The 13,651-nt window shown below is 52.3% G+C and overlaps 1 protein-coding gene across 1 annotated transcript; it reads right to left on the reverse strand.

Moving 5' to 3' along the window:
* Nucleotides 1-431: 431 nt before the first annotated feature.
* On the reverse strand, nucleotides 432-12,442 carry PTGES (prostaglandin E synthase). Its single transcript, XM_059925814.1, has 3 exons — nucleotides 12,122-12,442; nucleotides 8,688-8,770; nucleotides 432-1,006 (listed from the first exon to the last, which is right to left on the reverse strand). Exons 1-3 carry the CDS (start codon nucleotides 12,248-12,250, stop codon nucleotides 757-759), a joined length of 462 nt encoding a protein of 153 aa, XP_059781797.1. The 5' UTR covers nucleotides 12,251-12,442; the 3' UTR covers nucleotides 432-756.
* Nucleotides 12,443-13,651: the final 1,209 nt, after the last annotated feature.

Genomic DNA, 13,651 nt, shown 5'->3' on the forward strand with positions numbered 1-13,651 from the left:
GAGAGACACATGATTCCCCGCAGGGGTGCACATTTGTGGTTTTCAAGCCTCGCAAATACCGATGGAGTCAAAATTTCCTTTTAGCAGTTGGTCCTTCAAAGCCCATTGTCCTTGAATGACAGCCCTTCAGAGCAACTAAAGCCTCGGGAAGAGAAGGCCGACCTTACTGTGGGCCCTTCCCATCGGCACCTGTGCCAAAGAGAGAAGGATCCAGCAAAGGAATGTGGCACAGGCAAGTGTCAACAGGGCGCAGAGGAGCACAACCCTTCCCCCACCGTGAGAGAAACTCCCACCCTGCCGGTCCTGGGCCCTCCCCTAGAGGGAACCGGCAGTGGGCCCCAGGCCCGGCCATTGCTGAGACTCACAGGAACTTTCTAAAAATGCAGATGCCCAGGCTCCCCTCTAGACCAGCTAAATCAGAATCTCTGGGGTGGAGGTGAGAAGTCCTTATTTATTACAGCCCTGGATTCAGAGGGTCGTTAGGTTCAGAAACCTGAACTGAGTCTCTGCTCGCCCTTCCCAGATTTGGGGAGGAAGAGGGAGGGATATTTTTCATGCTCTGTTCTTTAAGTGGAAGGATTTTCTATCAGTCGTGACAACCGGTCTCTAAACAGTTCCAATCGGTGGCTTCACCCAGGAATCCAGCTGGTTGCCAGGAAACCAGGCCCCGGGGCCTATCACAATCTCAGACGGGCACCTGGTCTCCCGGTGGCTCGTGGCCAGGGGTCTGGCGGCCGAGGAGGTGTCAGTGGCTGGTCACAGGTGGCGAGCTGCTTCCCAGACAATCTGCAGGGCCATGGAGGCGCAGGGGAGCTGGGCCAGGGTGTAGGCCAGAGAGCGGGTGGGCGCCCGCAGCTTCCCCAGGTAGGCCACGGTGTGCACCATGCGGCCCAGGAAGACGACCAGGAAGTGCATCCAGGCAACGAAGGGGTCAGGCCCCAAGAAGGAGTAGACGAAGCCCAGGAACAGGAAGGGGTAGATGGTCTCCATGTCATTCCGGTGGGCTCTGGGAAGGCAAAGGGGTGCAATCAGCCAGGAGTCAGCTTTGAGAATGTCCTGGAAGCTGAGACCCTCCGCCCCGAAAGGCCCCACACCCCTGGGGACCATCTCGGGGCTGCCAGACTCACGTCCATCATGGCCAAGACAAGGAGATACCCCAGAGGCAGGGGCGACGGTGACTCCAAGCTTGTGCCTGTGAGCAGCTCAGAAAGTGAAGCCCTGTTAGCAGACCGGGAGCCACAAAGGGCTGCTGGTTGGTTTTCTCACCAACCCCAGGGCTCGCCAAGACGCAGCCCCCACCATGGTCTCCCCTATCTTCCCCTCTGGCCTTGGACACCAGGCAGGAAAAGTGGGGCTCAGTGGGGTTGAGTGAGAGCTGGGATGGAGCCTAGGTCTGCCTCCAGCCCCTGCTCTTTTATTTATTTTTTTAAATTTTGGCCATGCCGCACGGCTTGCGGGATCTCAGTTCCCTGACCAGGAATTGAACCCCGGCCACAGTAGTGAAAGCGCCAAATCCTAACCACTAGACCACCAGGAAACTCCCCAGCCCGTGCTCTTTACCACTAAGGCAGGGCTTTTCTGAGGCCGTCCTCCTTCCAAATGCAGGTTCCTGGGCCCTCCCCAGCGGGATGGGCTAAGAACATGCATCTGAAATCCACGCCTGGCTCTGTCTTATTCTGCCCCTGAATCTAAGCAAACCCTTCCTCCTCTCAGGGGTAATAAGAACTTGCACTCACTGGAGCCAGCCAATCGCCGGACAGCAGCGAAGCTCTGTTTCATCCGCGCTATCCTGCTTCTTTCTTTGTTTAAAATAATCAGGTGTGTGAGTATATGTGGTGGTGGTGGGGAGGGGCGGCTGTGTATAACCCTGCCATAAAAAAATGACCAACAAAGAAAACTCATCCACTTCTGCTAAGAGTTGGTTCACATTTTCCATGACTCCTGCTAATGGGCAGCTTCCTCTGTGGAGGGTGGGGAGGTCAAGCCCCATAAATTAGAGACTGAGCAAATGACCAAAGCCAGAGATGGCATGTTGGAGGCGCAAATAAACAGGAACGCAGTGCCTGGGCCACGACCTCCCCCAAGGACAGGCCACATGTGTGAGGCACGGGGACGCTTCTAGAACTGAAGCCCCTTCTCCAAGCCTTCCAGCTGGAGTGCATTTCACCAACGCTGTACCAACGGGCCAAGCCCAGCCCAGCAGCAGCCCCTGTGTGGGGACCTGCCGCAGAGTCTCCCCCTTCCCTGCCACTTGCAAGGACCTCAGGCGAGGGCCAGGGTATGCGGATGCTGGGAATGGGGCAGGGCAGAGAGGAGGAGCACTCAGCAACCCAGGGCTGCAGGGGTCTCTGTGGCATGACTAGGGTGGGTGTAGTCAGGGAAGGAGACGTTGTACTGAAGCCTGAATGATGAGGGGCCATCTGTGCAGGGGAAGAACTCTCCAGGGAGAAGGATGGGCATGTGCAAAGGCCCTGAGGTGGGAATGAGCATTGCGTGTTCGAGGCTCAGAAAAGTGACCCATGTGGCTGGAGTGTGGCACATAAGAGGGAGTGAGACAGGATAAGAGGGGGAGAGGGGCCTCATGAAGCAGGGTAAGGGGTCTGGAATTCAATCTGAGTGTACAAAAGCTCCCGTAAACCCAGCAGGGCCTGGATCTTAGGTCAAACTCAGGACACAGCAGTTGGTGTCTCTGTCCCCATATCCTGGAGCCAACATGAGTCTTTCTTCTCCTTTATTCCCAAAGCTTGACCTTGGGACCCAGCCCCAGGGAAAGCAAGTCTACAGCAGGGCAGGTCTCACCAGCTGGGGGAAATACTGCTGGATGCCCATGTGAGAGAAGCAAGCCCTGGCCGGATCTTGGCTACAGGGATGAAGAGGGGGAACCTGAGGACTGGGGCCATTTCAATTCCTCAATCGAGCAAGTCCCTTACCTTACTGGGGAAGAGGCAGCAACTGTTGCTCTAAAACCACCCCATGCTATGGAGATACATCTGTGTACACCAACATCCCCTAACATGCTATGAGACAGACACCTTGGAAAACCTATTTTACGTTAAGTCAGTGTGTCCTAGAATGTGGTCTTCCTCCCACAGGTTGACTCATATGAGATGGTGCCAGCTGGGAGTATTTTTGTCATGTTGTATATTTCTCAGAAAGTTTCAGGAAAAGCATAACTAGCACGTGAAACCCATTCAATGAGATACTTCTCCTTAAAGTATGTATTTACATTCTAAGAGTGAGTCACTTTTTAGAAAGCTGTTAAGAGGATCGTTGGCCAAACCCCAAAGCACAGGTGAGGGAAAGAAGTCGGGGGACACCAGGCAGAGAGGAGGAGTAAAGATGGGAGGGGCAGCCCCACCTCCAGGCTCCAGCCACTGGGACTACAGGATTCAGAGGTCACCTTTGAGGGAGGAGAGGTGGCTGGGAGCTGAGAAAGCCCCTCAGCCCCTGGGGTGCCCAGTCCCCACCCCCAGTACATTGAAAACCGCAATGGGGCCCCCACGAAGCCACAAGTGGTGCCGAGGACAGGCATGATGCCAAGAAAACTCATTCCTCTCCTCCCCCCCATCCCTACCCCAGGATCTGAATCGAGAGACATGGAGGGAGTTACGTACCAGAGAGATGCTTGGGCAAAATGTGTCATTCCACTGAGAACCAGTTTTTTAAGGTAAAAGCTACTCAGAGCAAATTCCCGCTAGACTGGACTTGCATGGCTTCCTGCAGCATTAGGCCTGCCTCTCCCGTCAACAGACACTGCAACACCGGCTGCATTTTACTGCATCAGGTGACAGGAGTGCGGAGAGAGCCCTACGGTTCCCCCCAGGCCTCCTGGGCAGGGACAGCTGCTGGCTAGCTCTCTCCTCTTCCCTCACCAGGCTCTCCATCTGCACAGGTGATTTCCTTGAATTCAGGTTTGATATGAGGTGAAGCCTGCTTAGTTTTAAAGGCAGGTTATAAAATAGAGTTAAACTGTGTTCTTGAAAGGAGAGCAGAGCCCACATCAGATGGCCTGGGCTCAATGGCAGCTTAGCCGTCGCGAGCGATGTGGCCTTGGCAAACCTGCTTCTTCCTCTATAGATGCTAGTGCCGCCCTTGGAAGCCTACTGGGAGGCAGAGCGGGTTGGTTCCTATAAAGTGCTTAGAACACTGCCTGGCACTGAGTAGCTTTGCCCCAATTTAGCTGCCATCTTCTTTGTCGTCGTCACCATCACCACCAGCCCTGTCCTGGACATGATTGTTAGGGCTAACTTCAGCTCTTGGTTTTGCCAGACTCCCAGCGCCCTCAGACGCCCAGGCCAAATTAATAAACATTTTATGGTGTGAGGCTAGCAGCCTCGCACCTCCCCAAGGTTGCTTGTTCGACCCCTGGCCTCGGGCAAGTCTCTGTCTCTGGACCTCTGTTCACCATCCACAAAATAATGTGTTTGGATGGGGTCTTAAAGGACTTCTAGGGCTGAGATTCTGTGACCCAATCTCCTGACAAACCAGTTCACTCAGATTAAGTCTCCACACCACACTCCAAATAATCAGAAATATCCCAAAGTTTGGGTCAAGTGTTTGTCTTCCTTCCTTAGGACCACTCAGAGACACAGCCCCCGCCGGCCCCACTGAAGTTGCATTCACATAAACTCAGAATGTGGCCCAAACATACATTGCCGGGAGACTTCAATAGGTATGACTAAAAGGACGTGCCTGGGTTTCATCATTTTCCTTGAAACCTGGTTCCTGACCTCTCCCAGAGCTGGGCTCACATTTGGGCTCCAGCCTGTGCTAATCTGCAAGGCAGATCTGTGCTCCAAGAACCGAGACCAAAGTGCTTTCCTGTTTGTGCAGAAGGCGGCCCTGGTTGCACTAAAACCTCTAGTCTAATATTTAACTCACTTTTGCTTCCAGGGCATCTCCTGTCAGGTTCCAGCCAGTTCTCCGGTAGCGGATGGCAGGATGTGTGATTCTCTGCACCCTCGAGGTTCCATGATGTTATGTAAAGGCAGGAGGAGCCCTGGGGCCCCAGGAACCCCCAGGTCTGGTATAGTAAGCCTCAGTAAATAACAGTACATGGAAGGTCACCAATAACACTCACCAAATGAATATAAGACATTATTAGCTAAGAGGTGCTCAAAAAGTGCTGAATTGGGCACTATTTACGATAGCCAGGTCATGGAAGCAACCTAAATGCCCATCGACAGACAAATGGATAAAGAAGATGTGGTACATGGGCTTCCCTGGTGGCGCAGTGGTTGGGAATCTGCCTGCCAATGCAGGGGACACGGGTTCGAGCCCTGGTCTGGGAAGATCCCACATGCCGCGGAGCAACTGGGCCTGTGAGCCATGATTGCTGAGCCTGCGCGTCTGGAGCCTGTGCTCCGCAACAAGAGAGGCCACGATAGTGAGAGGCCCGCGCACCGCGATGAAGAGTGGCCCCCGCTTGCCGCAACTAGGGAAAGCCCTCGCGCAGAAAGGAAGACCCAACACAGCCAAAAATAAATAAATAAATAAATTAAAAAATAATAATCTGTTAAATAAATAAATAAATTAAAAAATAAAAATAATAATCTGTTAAAAAAAAAAAAATGTGGTACATATATACAATACAATGGAATCTTACTCAGCCATAAAAAGGAACGAAATTGGGTCATTTGTAGAGACGTGGATGGATCTAGAGACTGTCATACAGAGTGAAGTAAGTCAGAAAGAGAAAAACAAACATCGTATATTAACGCATATATGTGGAACCTAGAAAAATGGTACAGATGAACCGGTCGGCAGGGCAGAAATAGAGACACAGATGTAGAGAACAAATGTATGGACACCAAGGGGGGAAAGCGGCAGGAGTCGGTGGTGGTGGTGGGATGAATTGGGAGATTGAGATTGACATATATACACTAATATGTATAAAATGGATAACTAATAAGAACCTGCTGTATAAAAAATAAATAAAATAAAATTCAGGGACTTCCCTGGTGGCACAGTGGTTAAGAATCCACCCGCCAATGCGGGGGACATGGGTTCGAGCCCTGGTCTGGGAAGATCCCACATGCTGTGGAGCAACTAAGCCCGTGCACGATAACTACTGAGCCCGCGCGCCATAACTACTGAGCCCGTGCGCCTAGAGCCCGTGCTCTGCAACAAGAGAAGCCACCGCAATGAGAAGCCCGCACACCGCAACGAAGAGTAGTCCCCGCTCATTGCAACTAGAGAAAGCCCGCACGCAGCAACGAGGACCCAATACAGCCAAAAAAAATAATGATAATAAATAAATAAATAAATTAATTAATTAAAAAAATAAAAGATAAGTGTTGAATTGGGGAATTCCCTGATGGTCCAGTGGTTAAGACTGGGGTGTTTTCACTGCTGGGGGGGCCCAGGTTTGACCCCTGGTTGGGGAACTAAGATCCTACAAGTTACGTGGTACAGTCAAAAAAAAAAAAAAAGTGCTGAATTGAATTTCAGCTATTTGAGTATCAGCACTGTAGACGATGCGTCCTTTTGTTCAGAAATGAAAATTGTATTGGGTGGGTGGAGACATCGCGGCACCACATGGGTGTGCGGTCTCTCCCTGGCACGGCTGCAGCCAATAAAAATAAAGCGTTCATGACCCTATGTAACCACTCCTGTGCCACAAGTAACACAAGTTTTGCTACACAGACCTGTCACCCCTTGGGAGAAGCCAAACACTCCTCGGGGTGGCTGCTCTGAGCTGGCTTGGCAACCGGCTGCCCCTGCTACTCATCACATCCTTCTCCACCGCCCAGGAGAGTCATGCCAACCAGATGGCATGAGGGTCACCAGTATGGATTCATGCATGGGTGAGGCTTTTGTTCACCAAAGTACAACGAGTGCTTAGCACAGTAGCTAGCACATAGTCAGTGCTCGTTAAATGTTGAATGAACGGATAGATGGATGGATGGATGGACCTCGTATGAAGGACTATATACTGTAGTTACATTAGAAAGGATGAAATAGCAATGAATTTCACTTTCTACATTACACATTTCTGTAATTTTTAAAAACCACAAGTACATGTTATTTTCAATGGCCAAGAAAAAGAAAAGAATCTCTATTATTTATACTACTTGGTCCCACCCATTTCTGCCTGTGATTCATGGGAATGTGTCAAGAACTAGGTGAGGGCTTGTGTCTGTCTCACTCCTGTCCAGCTACCCATCCTTCCCACACCCATCCCACTCCTGCTGACAACCCCCATCCCCTGGGAGTGCCTCCTCCTGGTTCTCCAGCCCATTGGTGTAAAACAGCAGAGAGGAAACTGCCAAAATACCCACCACTGAGACTGGCTACGTGAAATTAACATTTAGTCTCTGATGGAATTTTACACAGCCTTTTATTGATTGATTGATTGATTGAACCTGGGCCACGTCAGTGAAAGCGCCAACCACTGCACCGCCAGGGAACTCCCTCTGCATCCCTTTTTAAGAATCACTTTTCGAGTAGTATTTACTGACATGGAAAGTGCTCATGAAATAATTAACTGAAAAAAAATCAGAACGCCCAGTTGGGTGTACAATGCACACCTAATGTTATGAAAAATATTTAGACAGACGACAAAGAGGAGATAGATGAACATGTTAACAGTGACTAGAATTGTGAGTGGTTTTCCCTTTTTTCCTCTATGTATTTTCAATATTAACCAAATTGTTTGCAATGAATAGTTCTGAGTTTTATAATAAGAAAAATTGCTTTTGATTGACTGGGGGATGCTAAGCATATGAAAAAATGTTCAACTTCACTCAGAAATGCAAAGTAGGGAATCCCCTGGCAGTCCAGTGGTTTGGACTCCGTGCTCTCACTGCTGAGGGCCTGAGTTCGATCCCTGGTCAGGGAACTAAAATCCCATAAGCTGCACAGCACAGCCAAAAAAAAAAAAGAAATGCAAAGTAAAACTGAAATGTGATGTACATTTTCACCCATCATGTTGGAAAGGATCCATCCAAAAGTGGATACAGAGTTGGCAGGGTCGGAGACATATCTCACACACCAGCTGTGGGACTAGATTTGTGTACCATTTGACAGTATTTCTTACCATTTGATTGCAACCTGCAGTTTTGCTCACACTGACGCACAAAGGAAAATGAAAGAAGTTTTGATGCACTCTGTTCATAACACAGAAAGATTTAGAACAGCCTAAATGCCATCGGAGGGTAAGTGGTTGGATCAGCTACAGACCATCTATTTAATAGAGAAATGGTGTAAGTACTACAGTGCCGATGTAATAAACGAGGCCCCTCTATGGGCTGATATGAAACAATTCCTGTTATGTGAAAAAAGGACAATATAAATCAGTGGGTAAAGAGTGATCCTTTGGGGGTAAAAAGGAAAAAGCATAGCGCGTGTGTTGTAAATGCAGGAAAAGTGTCTCGGAGAAGATGCATAAGACATGGGTAACAGCACTGGCCCCTGGTGAGCAGATCTGGGCAGGACCTGCAGGTCAGAGGTGGGAGAGAGACTGAAATTGCACTGAATATCCTTTTCTAATTTTGTCATCCTGAGCCACGAGCACATATTACTTTTCCACGAGTAACCAGAAATTAAATTAATGAATAAATGAAAACAGTCTAAGAGGATCTGGAAGGCAGAAGACCTAGGCCCCCTGGGCATCCTTTAAGCCCCCGTGTTCAGAAGACGGCCTGAAAGGACAGGCCGTGATCAGGCTGAGGGCCAGTGGTACTTGCCTGAGACAACGTTCCACATCCGGGTCACTCCGGCAATACTGGAGGCCTCCATGTCTCTGAGCATCCTCAGGGTTGGCAAAAGCCTGGAATACATCAGCTGAGAATTACTGTTCATGAGACCGACGGCCCAGTGACTAGGTCCGCGGCGATGCAGGCACATACGTGTCCATTCACCAGCATCCATGAACTCTTACTGTGTGCGAAGTGCCGGGGACTCAGCGTGAACAAGACTGCTATGGACTAAATGTTTGTGTCCCTGCAAATTTCCTATGTTGAGGCCTAACCCCCAGTGTGATGCCTTTAAGGAGGCAGTTAGGTCATAAGGGTGGAGCTCTCTTGAATGAGATTAGCACTCTTATAAGAGACCCCAGAGAGCTGCCTTGCCCCTTTGCCATGTGAGGACACAGCAAGAAGATAGCCATCTATGGACCAGAAAGTAGGCCCTCATCAGACACCACATCTGCCAGTTCCTTGACCTTGGACTTCCCAGCTTCCAGAACTGTGAGAAATAAATTTTTGTTGCTGATAAGCCACCCAGTCTCTGGCATTTTGTTACACAGCAGCAGCCTGAAAAGACTAAGAAAAAGGCCCTCCTATCTCTGCTCTTGCAAACTCACAGTGTAATGAGGGAATTGCCAATGAACCAGGGAAGACCAGGTGGTGAGTGTTAAGAAACAGAAGACTGGGTTTGCTTTGAGAATGTTCACAGGAGACCCAACCAAGGCTGGGGATCAGAGAAGGCTTCTCTGAGGCAGTGACTGTAAAGCTGAGGTTTGAAGGATGCATCAACATTAACCAGAAGAAGGGAGGGTTATAGCAATAGCAAACAGAACAGCATGTGCAAAGGCCCTGGGGTCAGAAGAAGAGCATGTATAAAGAATGAAAAACCAGCATGGCTGGAGCATAGACAGCAAGGGACAGAGTTCCAAGATAAAGTTGCAGGGGTCAGCAGGGGTCCTGGAGGCAGGACCCTAAGAATTTAAACTTTGAACTAAGAGCAATGAGAGGGTCTTGACAGGTCCCGGTGAGAAACTCAGCTCCACACTGACTAGCTGCAGGTTTCTGAACTTCCCTGGGTCTCAGCTTCCTCATCTGTGAATTCCAGATCAAAGGAGGTGCATCTACCACACGAAGAGCAAGGGAGAGAAGTGGAGACGCCCCAGCACAGCGCCAGGAGGGCGCTCGCTCGGTGAATTGTCAGTGCAGAACAGGGACTTGAGGTCACACTCAGGTCATTGAGGGTCACACCCGTGGCTCTTGCTCCACTGTTCCCTGCGGGCATCCAGCCAGCCAGCCCCACCAACCCCACAGCAAACCTGAATCTCTGAGGCACGTTTTCTAAATTGCAGATCCTGCTGCTTCTGATTCATGAGCCCTTGAGATATCTGTCCCCAAGCGCTGGAGTTTTTTTTGTCCTGCCTGGTGGGTCTGCCCCTGCTTCAGCCCAGAGGTGAATGCAACGCCTGTCACGATCAGGATTCCCCAACGCCCAGAATTCTTCTTTGCTGGCCCTTAAGTCATGGAATCACCAATTCTGATGGCCCTGCAGAGCCCGTGGGCCTGTGACACCTTTCACAGGGGCTCGGCATTCAGTGGGCAGCTGTCTTGGGTGGCCACAGTCCATGGACTTGCTCACCCCTGAAGACAGCACGAATACAAGTTGGCCTGGCCAGGAGCCAGCGGCAGTGCAGACGGGATAAAGCCCCAGCGTCAGAAGCATAAGCGCTGCCTCTAGCTGGGGCCAGGGTCAGGCCTCGGGATGCACTCCCACCAAGAGATCTATGGCCTGTCATGTTAATTCCAATTGTTAATAAGTAATGAAGACTAACATTGGTGGGGCATTTGCTCCGTGCCAGGCGCTGTAGTCTCCTGGCACTGCTGTGACCATCCTCAGTTCTCAAACGAGGATGTCAAGCTCTCAGACTCGCCCACGGTCCCGAGGCTAATGGGTGGAGGACCCAGAGCCCGGCATCCATCACCTTCCCACGGTGTGGCTCCTCCAGCTCCTCCCTGACTGACTGAATGAGAGGGAAATTTGTAGTGTAGGGAGAATCTGAGACAGCCCAAGGGGAGGTTTCCTTCTGCCACTCCCTCCTGACCCGGCAGACAGGCACCCCAACAGGTTTGCCTCTTCCTTCCCTAATTCACATTCAAAGAAACGCTCTGGGCCCTGCACGGCCCTGGTGAGAACACCATCCCCGCCATGGCAGGGTGTGGGCTCCGGAGCTGGGCACCGGCACCTGGGTTCAAACCCTGCTGTGTGGCCTTCACAAGAGATGTCTCCTCTCTGAGTTCAGGTTCCTCAACTGGATGACAAGCTGAATACGCCCCACCCCGACTCCCACCCCCCGCCCTGGGCGGTGGTGGGGATTAAATGCTCCATGGAAGGACTCAGTGGGTGAACGGGGCTGTCCCCGCTTGGTGCCTGTATCTTGCATCCCAGGATGGGCCAGGGCAGGGAGAAGTCAGCATGATCCGTGTGCCTCTGCTTTGGGAATTCTTTCACCTGGGGAGCTGCCCTGCCTTCAGCCCTTCCCGTACCTGCTGAGTCCTGCTGCCGAGCAACTTTCCTCTCCCCAGTGTCCACCCCCCGGCATGGCACGATGTGGGAGCCGGCCTTGCCTTGCCTTGCCTTGGAACTGGACAAAGGGGCACGGTTGGAAACAACTCCTCTCTGAAATACCTGGGGGGACAATCAGCGGTACCCCTGGGCTTCTCTATGTCTAACAGGACTGCTGCTGCAGTTTTCCTGGCTCTGGCTGCCCCGCGGGCTAGCGGCCGCCCTGGAACCGGTCCACCCGCCCCCCTGCTCCACCCCCCGTCCGCCCCCACCGGCCCAGATCTTGGCGTCTTTATTGCTGTTTTGGCTCCAGGACTCGGATTGGCGGATCGCTGGGGGAAATTCCTCCCCGAGAATTTCAGTGCAGTCTGGCTGAGACCTGGCCTCTGGCGGGAGGCTGCGGTGGGTTTGGGAGCGACCTTGCCGGGCGAGTTGGGAATTTCCACTTAAAGGTTTCTCTGGGCTCCTGTTCTGCCGGTTGCCACCCCACCCAAACATCAGATCTCCGGTGCGGGAAGCCGCCAGGTCGGACGGAGGCTGAATGCTGCCTCACTCCACCCTCTGGGACCTGCTTCTCTCTGAGCCGCCGGCAGAGCTCAGTGGGACTCGTGGAGTCTTGCTGTGCCGAGAACTCACCTGGTGGCACAGCAAATGGTAAATGCTCTTAAAACAGGAAAAGGAGGTGCGGGCCCCGCTGAAACCAAGGGCCGCAGAGAAGCCATCCCAAAGGGCTTGGGAGAGGCACCTGGTCCCGAGCCCGCTCGCTCAAACTCTGGCCCCGAAAACATCTGGGCCAAGGGTCCCGTCCCCAACCTTCCCGGCGGCGGGAGAAGGGAGCGCACGCGGGGCTGGGGTCCCCGAGGGCGGCACGTACCTTCTTCCGAAGCCTCACTTGGCCCGTGATGATGGCCACCACGTACATCTTGATGACCAGCAGCGTGCTGCAGAGCAGGAAGGCCGGGAGCACCCGGCCGCTCATCAGCTCCAGGCCGGGGGGAGGCATCTCCGCGGTGGCAGCAGCGGCGGCAGCTCCGGGAAAGACGGCGAGCGGCTGCGAGCTCGGGCGCGTGGCTCCTTCTCCGAGTGCAGGGAGGGGCGGGGAGAGCGCGCGGGAGGCTTGTCTGCGTTCGGCACCCGCCCACCTCCCAGCAGCCGCAACTTCTGCCCCCAGATGCTGGGAGAAGCAGAGCCGGGGGGGGGGGGGGTCCCAATCGGGCCCCTGGCCCCGCCCCACCCTTCCCTGACAAATCCTTAAACACTTTCTAATCAGTTTCCTCAATCTGTCAAGGGGGGGCGGGTGGTGTCTGGCAGTGCCTGTCTTCAGGACGTGCAACAAAGCCAGGAGCCTGGCAGGACCTCCACAGGTGGCAGAGTCACTGATCTGTGGCCACGGCCCTGAGGGTCAGGGTGTGAGAACCAAGCTATCTGTCCCCACATTCAGCCTGGACACTTGAGCCACAGCCAGACCTGCACTGATGTGACTTTGCTGAATACTGCTCCTCCCCCGCCCCAAAAGATGTCTACATCCCGATCTCCAGAGCCTGTGAATATGTTACAGAACATGGCAAAGGGCCTTTGCAAGGACTAAGTAAAGGTCTTAAAATGGAGAGATTATCCTGGATTCTCTGTGAATGCAGTTGAATCAGAAGGGTCCTCCTAAGAGAGAGGCGGTAGAATTAGGGGGAGAAAAGATGTGAAGACAGCAGAGGTCAGAGAGGAGAGAAGATGCTACACTGCTAGCCTTGAAGGTGAAAGGAAGGTGCACCAGAAAACGCAGGTGGCCTCTAGGAGCTGGACAAGACAAGGAGACAAGTTCTCCCCCGGAACCAGCCTTGTGGATACCTCGACTTCAGCCCACCGAAATTGATTTCGGACTTCTGGCCTCCAGAACTGTGAGATAGCAGATGTGTGTTGTTTTATGCCACTAAATTTGTGTTAATTTGTTACAGCAACTGTAGGAAACCAGCACAGTGATCTGCTGCCTTTTTTAGTATCAGTTTACTTTTCCAGGAGACTCCCAGGCAAATGGTTTCATTGTTCATTACAGGAACTTCCCCAAAGAGCCAGCTCTTCGATAGAAAGCATCAACGGCTTGTGATCCCTTTGAATCCCTTGCTTCAAAATCCTCACCCAGTTGTGTCCTCCCCTCCCCTTGGCGCCCTTCCCCAGGTTTGGGGTGGGACCTCGGTAGAGGCAGGGATCTTATCCCTTTAGTTTTGCCAACACGGCTTGCTCCTGCTTGCAGGGGCACCCTGGGGAAGTGGGGAAGAGGGAAAAATCAGTCTCCGGTGCCCACTCCAAACTTGGACCTGCCCAGAGGGACAGCAGTGTCAGTCTTGTTACCTGAAAACTGGGTTCGCTTCTCGGTGGGTTTTGAGCCAAAAGACACACGAAGCCAAAGATG

Source organism: Balaenoptera ricei, chromosome 6 (assembly GCF_028023285.1).
Source record: "Balaenoptera ricei isolate mBalRic1 chromosome 6, mBalRic1.hap2, whole genome shotgun sequence".
NCBI classification, from domain to species: Eukaryota; Metazoa; Chordata; class Mammalia; order Artiodactyla; family Balaenopteridae; genus Balaenoptera; species Balaenoptera ricei.